The sequence below is a fragment of the Astatotilapia calliptera genome, chromosome 7 (genome assembly GCF_964374335.1).
Source record: "Astatotilapia calliptera chromosome 7, fAstCal68.1, whole genome shotgun sequence".
Classification (NCBI taxonomy): Eukaryota; Metazoa; Chordata; class Actinopteri; order Cichliformes; family Cichlidae; genus Astatotilapia; species Astatotilapia calliptera.
This window is the reverse complement of record NC_137428.1, coordinates 69445086-69452977: the sequence shown is the minus strand read 5'-3', so window position 1 is coordinate 69452977 and position 7892 is coordinate 69445086. Positions and strand designations below refer to the sequence as shown.

Here is a 7892-nt window from a genome sequence, read left to right as displayed (position 1 = left end):
TTTATTTAGAAGGAGATACAGTGACAAATTTAACACATTGTTTTACTACTTGTAAGTTGCACTTTAGGCAGCAGATTGTATACACTTATGACACACCCACCAAAAAGAAAAGTATATTTTAAGGCCTGCTACAAACCAATGCACATGTCTATACACTGTTTTAATCCAGGGACTGTAGTAGAAATGCTGCACATCAGTTATAACGTGCCCTGGTGTGTTGACTGGGAAAACTGTGACTTGGTATTATAATGACTGAAGATTCATGGTGGGTTAAATGAAAAACAAATATGGTGACACATTATGTTTAATCTTGTAAAAAAGTAAAGTAAAATTGTCATGGCCTGGGTCTAGGGACCCAGGGCTCAGGCATTTTCAGTGTATGTTTATGTTTATGTTTTCCGTGTGTTGTATTGGTTTGCTCTCCATCTCTCCATGTGTCTCTGTGTGAGCTTCCGGAGGTGTGGGTTCGCTGAGGAGACTGCGAACCCGGAAGTGGTCTACTCGAGAGACGGCCGCACCTGCCGCTCGTCGTCCTCTGCCAGCTGCAGCAGATTACGCTCGTCTAGGAACGGCATTTAGGACTGCAGCTGAGCTGAGGCCGACGCTGGATCCTTGAGTCAGAACTCGTCAGTACTGCCGTGAGCTTTTACGTAACCTCCGCGGAAACAGATCCCCTGCTAACCCTCTGCCTTTTGTGTTACCAGGAATCGGGAGCGGAGTACGCCTCTAAAGTCACGGTGTGGGAATTGGAGTTTTTTGGAGTCGCCACCTTTCACTTCTCACGGACATCTGCACTGTGTGGGATTCAGGGAGAATCACCACGGGACCACAGTGCTGGGATTTTGTATATAGTTGTGTGTTTTTCACCTCCTGTAAATAAATCCACTGTCCTTCACTTAGAGTCTCGCGTTTGGGCCCTGCTTTCACTGTCACTCCACGGTCTGCCATCGCAGCCCGTGACAGAAGGATCCAGCCACTATGGACCCAGCGGACTCACCGCGGAAGCGCAGCTCCCGTTTTGACGGGACCCGACTAGTGCTTGGAGGGCCTCCGTGCTGCCGTTCCTCGCTGGCAGCCTACCCTTCGGCCCACTCGTCTGCTTCCTCTCCGCGGACGCCTCGGTCTCGCAGAGAACGCCCTAGCCGGTCCCGGGAGGATTACTATGAGCCTGACAGCAATCAGCTTACGCCCGCTCAGGCATTCTATAAGATGCTAGGGATTATTCTCGTGCCACCCGACACACCCAGCGCTCCCACATCACTGCAGGAGCAGCCACATCAAATTCCGCCCTCGTCACATTCCGCCAGCTTCATGAACACTACAGCTCGTGTTTCTCCGGTTTGGGAAAATAGAAGTTTTCGTTTTAAGAGCGATTATTCTCCCATAGGTTCAGAAGACTGTGCGCCTGACGTTCTTTCAAATCCAGGAATCAAGACTGTTTCGTCTGGAACTCTTTATTCTGGGGCTATGTTTGTTCAGTCAGCTGATCAGCAGCCACCTTCAGTTCGGTTAGCCGATCAGCGGCCACCTTCAGCTCGGTTTACAGCGCCACGTCTGGACCCAGCGGTCTCTGAGGAGAGGCTCAGGGGGGAGGTTATGGACAAGGTTTACCGCATGTGTGAGTTGTGGTGGGAGAAGCCCACGGAGGGGTTGCGTCGCGCCGTGGAGAGGCGGCTGCAGGGGATGCTGTTTGAATTCCCCTGGTTGGTGGACTCCCTTAATTCAGTTGTCCTGGACTTCCTGCTTTCCACCCTCCACCTCCACTCTCCTCCTCAGGCTGCTCACCGGCCCGGACAGCTGGTGGATTCACAGCCTGAGACGCCGGCCCCGACGTCTACATGGAAACGACGTTCGCGCCGCCGGCGTTCCTCACCGCAGCCGCCCTCCCGGACATCTCAAGAACCGGCTGTGGTGAGTAATAAGGACACTTTTTCATTTCTCACCCCATCTTCTTTTTTGTTTTCAGTGGATGGTGACGCCGCTGACGCTGCTGCAAGCCGGCCTACAGTACGACTAGCGTCGCCTCATTCAGCAGTCTCCATGCCGCTGGCGGCTTCACCATCTGTGGATGTAGCGCCGTCGTCATCTCATCCGCATGTAGTCACCCCTCAGCCATCTTCTTCACCGGCTCTGCCTTCACCTTCCCCGCCTGCGTACACCGCATCACCATCTTCGGATCATCCATCTGTGACTGGAGCGCAGCCGGAGGTGCCCGCACGGCCAGCTGTGGGGCCCTGCGAGCGGGAGCCGGAGCCCAGCGAGCGGGAGCCGGAGCCCAGCGAGCGGGAGCCGGAGCCCAGCGAGCGGGAGCCGGAGCCCGCTCTGCCCGAGCCGGAGCTCAGCGAGCCGGAGGAGCTCGGCGTGCCCGAGCAGGAGCTCAGCGAGCGGGAGGAGCCCGCGTCGCCAGCTGTGGAGCTCAGCGAGCCGGAGGAGCTCGGCATGCCCGAGCAGGAGCTCAGCGAGCGGGAGGAGCCCGCGTCGCCAGCTGTGGAGCTCAGCGAGCCGGAGGAGCTCGGCATGCCCGAGCAGGAGCTCAGCGAGCGGGAGGAGCCCGCGTCGCCAGCTGTGGAGCTCAGCGAGCCGGAGGAGCTCAGCGAGCCAGAGGAGCTCAGCGAGCCGGAGGAGCTCAGCGAACCACCAGCAGAGGAGCTCGGCGAGCGGAAGGAACAACCGGCGCTGCCAGCCGAGGAGGGGCTCTCGCTGCCAGCCGAGGAGGGGCTGTCGCTGCCAGCCGAGGAGGGGCTCTCGCTGCCAGCCGAGGAGGGGCTCTCGCTGCCAGCCGAGGAGGGACCCGCTCAGGCGGAGGTCAGCGAACCGGAGGGACCTCCACGTCTAGCGCGGCCTCCACGCCATCCACGTCCAGTGCGTCCACGTCAGCGACCGGCTCGTCATAGACCATGTGCCACGCCTCGCTGTTGCTCACTGGAGCAGCGACGTTGCCATCGGACCCGTGGCAGGCCACCAGAACCGTTCCGCCGCCACCGGACCCGTGGCAGGCCGCCGGAGGAGCAGCGCCGCCGCCACCGGACCCGTGTCAGGCCACCAGAACCGTTCCGCCGCCACCGGACCCGTGGCAGGCCACCAGAACCGTTCCGCCGCCACCGGACCCGTGGCAGGCCGCCGGAGGAGCAGCGCCACCGGACCCGTGGCGGGCCACCGGAACCGTTCCGCCGCGGCTGCCGGAACCGTGGCCGCCCGCCGGAGCTGCTGCGTTTCCATCAAGGGGTTAGAGGTAGGCCACCTGAACTGTTTTGCCGCCACTGTCTAACCCGCGGCGGGTCCCGCTTGTTTTGCCATCCTGCGGGTCGGCCGCCGGAACTGTGTTTGCTGCCGCTGGACCGGGGGATTGGACTGTTGAACTGTGTTTTTCTGTTGTTGCTTTGTAGTGGCTGTTTAGCGGAGTGGTTTTGGGGCCCTCCGTCCTGGACCTCCCGCCGCCCGCCCTGGGTTGGTTGTACTGTTGTTTTTGGTTTGTGTTTTTGGGTCGTCGGGAGCCGACCCTTAGAGGGGGGGTACTGTCATGGCCTGGGTCTAGGGACCCAGGGCTCAGGCATTTTCGGTGTATGTTTATGTTTATGTTTTCCGTGTGTTGTATTGGTTTGCTCTCCATCTCTCCATGTGTCTCTGTGTGAGCTTCCGGAGGTGTGGGTTCGCTGAGGAGACTGCGAACCCGGAAGTGGTCTACTCGAGAGACGGCCGCACCTGCCGCTCGTCGTCCTCTGCCAGCTGCAGCAGATTACGCTCGTCTAGGAACGGCATTTAGGACTGCAGCTGAGCTGAGGCCGACGCTGGATCCTTGAGTCAGAACTCGTCAGTACTGCCGTGAGCTTTTACGTAACCTCCGCGGAAACAGATCCCCTGCTAACCCTCTGCCTTTTGTGTTACCAGGAATCGGGAGCGGAGTACGCCTCTAAAGTCACGGTGTGGGAATTGGAGTTTTTTGGAGTCGCCACCTTTCACTTCTCACGGACATCTGCACTGTGTGGGATTCAGGGAGAATCACCACGGGACCACAGTGCTGGGATTTTGTATATAGTTGTGTGTTTTTCACCTCCTGTAAATAAATCCACTGTCCTTCACTTAGAGTCTCGCGTTTGGGCCCTGCTTTCACTGTCACTCCACGGTCTGCCATCGCAGCCCGTGACAAAAATAAATGTATTTAGTATTTTTCATGGTATAGCTGTAGTGTTGAATTAGCTCAATCAGCACAAGCACATTAAGAATACATATTCACTCTAATAGTACTACAGTATTCATTTTTTTCCTCCTATAAATAATGACATTCACACCGTGTGTCTCTGTGTATCCCCCATTTATCCAGTGAACTAAACACTTAGCTGGCCAGTCTACAAAGCAGTCAGTCTCAATGTACTCCTGCTTTACCTCTGAGGATTTGCAGAGGAGGTCTCAATACATCTGTCCATATCCATTTATCCATCTGTCCATCTGTCCATCTGTCCCAGCGCATGTGCCTCGGTAACCTTACATCCCCTGTGTCCAATCAGCTCATCCAGCTCAGTCAAGACAGTTGAAGCAGCAGGTGCCAGATGCCTAACTATAATTGGCCAGTCAGGTTATTTATAAATACTATACATTGTTAGTCTTGGACATGAACCTTTCCTCACTCCACGCATGTACCTTTGGTGTTCATACATTATAGTTCCATTATATTTGTCTCTGCTTGTAGTTTATGTACCTTGATGGTGATGTATTAGTGATCTGTGTTGGGTGTAAACTTTAGTAACTGTGATGCTATAATCACATTACAGTTTTCAGTAACACCAGAATGTAACACATAAGCGAACTAATTTCAGTACAGTTATAATTATGTAGTTACTTGCATTACAAAGGTTCCTCAGTTTTTTGCAAACCGGGTGGATAGAATAAAGAAAAAAAAACATCAAACAAGCATTATTTTTACTTCCTGAGGAGTTTCAGCACAGTTAGCTGATTTCAGTTCATATGCAGGAAGAGGTAAATGGTGGAATGGCAATATGGACATTACTTTTACCTTTACTGCACACTGTAAAACCCAATAAGTTGATTTAACTCAAAACATTTGGTGAAACTGATTACGTAAAACATGAGTGGTCCCTTGGTTTATTAAAATAATCAAATTACAGCATTTACATTTATGTTAGACTACTTTTAATTAACTGCTTTAGCCCACTTACAATGAAAATTTAAAATAAAACCTTGTTCATGAACTGTGCAGTATGTTAACACTATTGTCATGATCCTGGGTCTTTTGACCCAGCGTTTTAAGTTTGAGTTTATTTTGTTCATTAGGTTATCTAAGTTCATTTGGTTATTAGACTCCTTGTGTTTTCTTCCCCTGTATTTAAGTTTCCCCTCACCCTTCGTGTTTCATGCTGCGTGTCTTCTGTTTTCAAGTTTGTATTATCATGTCTGTCTCATGTTTCCTGTTTTATTTTGAAGGAGTCGTGTGTTCTTTGTTCATTGTATTTAGTTTCACTTCCCTTGTCCCCTCATTAGGCTCATGTCAGTCAGCTGTTCCTCCTTGTGTTCCCACTTCCCCTAATCACCTCCTGTGTATTTAAGTCCTCTGTTTTCAGTGTGTGATTGTCAGATTGTCTGCTTTGTTTGCAAGCCAAGAAGTTGCGTCAAGGTTCCCCATGTCAAGTCCAATTTCCTGTTTCAGCCCTGCTGATTGTGACAGAACGACCTGACCAGAATGGACCCAGCGGACATCTGTGAGGATTTTTGGGAGTTCACCACTCGTGTGACCATTCTCCATGGACAGTGGAAAATCTATTCTGCGTGCAGACAGGAGAGTGAGAAGGAGTCAGTTAGAGTTCAGCTGCACCGATTGCATACCCGGCTTACATGGAGGGATTGTTGGAGGATTTGCACGGCTTCATCCGCACCGTGTTGCCAAAGCAGCAGCCCCCCAGCATGCAGACTGAATTACTCCAGCCCCTCTGTGACACAGCCCTCCCTATGCCAGTGTGGCGGGACGGGGTAGAAATAAAATAAATACTCTTCACAGTTTAAAAAAAAAACGACAACGCCACCCTGGGAATTCCACCCAGAGAATACTGGAAGTAACACTAAATCACCGAAAAGGCACCTAGGTTCGCTATACTCAGTCCAGAGACGAGGTTCAATGATAAACAAATTGACAATTTATTAATAATTATTTAAAACACCAAATAAAAACACAATCATAAATATTCACGTACAAATATGCTTAAAAAGGTATTCAGAGCTGAGGCTTACCAGTGGAGGGGCAGGGATGCCACACACAAACTAAAGAAAGAAAACGCACCAACACACAAGTGCAGCACACTATCACACTAATAAACTAAACAAGGCGGGTGTGTACACTCAAGGGATCCCACCACCAAGGCACCCTAGTCTCCTCCACGTCGGCACTCCGCATCTGAATAAAAGAAACAAAGAAAATTTTAATATATTACAACAAACTAATGTGTAGCGCCGGGGGATAACCCAACTGCAGGACCACACTGGTGATCTACAGCTAGAAAAAGGGCCTCCCACCAGTGGTGTAACAAAAATCCAAACTACAAATCAAAAAGCAATAAAACAACATACAATCTGGATAAAACTCTAAAATCTGGAGCAAACGGAATCGCCGTACTGCTCCAACTTGCCGTCACACGACGACAAGTTAACAGTCAATCAATATGCACGCCAGCTGACTCCGATAACCGGCATGCATATGGCCATTGTCCACGCCGACGTCCACTGTAAAAGCTGACAGCAGCAGGGAAAGAAATCTCACAACGGGAACAGACGGTAAAAGCACAGCAAGGCAAAACAGCAGCACTTCAGTTCGCGTAGCTTGGCGCAAAACTAAGGCCCACACTTCCTGCGAAACATAATAAATAATTACTATAAAAGAACAATAGAAGGCAGAGAGCGTAACAAAAGTTGATTACGTACCAAGTAAGCCGTGTCATAGAACGTAAGCAGAATAGCTCAGAGGAGGCTTCTATAGCTACGACCAGCCGCGATGGAGACTTCAGAGGAGTAACCTACAAATGATCTCTACCACACCAAGGGGGAAGTCAGGTGACCAAAAAGGAGATCACAGGCAAGCGACCCAGGGACACTCAAATGGCCACTATTTATACCAGCGCCCCCTAAGGTGCCAGGCTGAAAGTGGGTTGGACCGAGGGATAACATTCATGCTGCCACACCAGCTATAGGAGCTAAAGTTGGCGTGTTGAGTCTCCCGCCTGTCTCCATGTCCATGTCGCCACTGCAGCAGACAAGTGCTGCGTTTTCCTCACCGCAACCGGTGGCTGCTTCCAGCGCTACATTCATCTCAGCCGTAGCGGCGCCGGCCTCCACAACCACAGCTTCCAGGAGGAGGCGGCGTCCAGGTCGTCACCACGGCTCACAGCAACATGAGGTGGGTGATTATATTCTGAATCCACGCGTTTTTTCTAAGGACAATATTGGAACAAACACTACCTTAAAGGTTCATGGGCATGTTTATGAAATGACTAAGACTGAAAAATCACCAGCCAAGTCTTCCACGGAATATCTTATCCCTCTGCACAATTACCTAGGATCCCTGTGTATCATGCTATGAACTTTGCTTCCAAGAAGCCAAATTATAAGACTTTTTGCACTGGAAGTGCTAGCCATGAGGCTCAGCTAAGCCACTGTGGGACCGAGATCCAGGCCAGGTTGGAGCCAGGGGCTGAGTTGGAGTTTGTGCAGCCTTTTCCTGTGTCTGCTGGAGGGCCCGAGGAGCCCGTCCGGCACCATGCCACGTCTGCTGGAGGGCCCGAGGAGCCCGTCCGGCACCATGCCACGTCGGCTGGGGGGCCCGAGGAGCCCGTCCGGCACCATGCCACGTTGGCTGCCACGTCGGCTGGGGGGCCCGAGGAGCCCGTCCA

The 7892-nt window shown here is 52.0% G+C and overlaps 1 protein-coding gene and 1 long non-coding RNA gene across 4 annotated transcripts; one reads left to right on the top strand and one right to left on the bottom strand.

Moving 5' to 3' along the window:
* Nucleotides 1-324: 324 nt before the first annotated feature.
* LOC113008973 (uncharacterized) lies at nt 325-4085 on the top strand. 3 transcript variants are annotated; one of them, XM_080304956.1, is made up of 3 exons: nt 325-616; nt 705-3810; nt 3889-4085. In XM_080304956.1, exon 2 carries the CDS (start codon nt 979-981, stop codon nt 3655-3657), a length of 2679 nt encoding a protein of 892 aa, XP_080161082.1. In that variant the 5' UTR covers nt 325-616; nt 705-978; the 3' UTR covers nt 3658-3810; nt 3889-4085. The 3 variants fall into 3 exon arrangements, with proteins under 3 accessions (XP_080161082.1, XP_080161083.1, XP_080161081.1); XM_080304957.1 differs by having other exon boundaries at nt 325-626; nt 705-3800; XM_080304955.1 differs by having other exon boundaries at nt 325-626.
* A 2038-nt stretch (nt 4086-6123) lies between these two features.
* On the bottom strand, nt 6124-7659 carry LOC145429886 (uncharacterized). The gene is made up of 2 exons (XR_013910217.1): nt 6928-7659; nt 6124-6853 (listed from the first exon to the last, which is right to left on the bottom strand). It is a non-coding gene; the product is annotated as an uncharacterized LOC145429886 (long non-coding RNA).
* Nucleotides 7660-7892: the final 233 nt, after the last annotated feature.

What these genes read in the sequence shown, in the direction of transcription:
- LOC113008973 (XM_080304956.1), top strand. Translation starts at nt 979, where the DNA reads ATGGACCCAGCGGACTCACCGCGGAAGCGCAGCTCCCGTTTTGACGGG.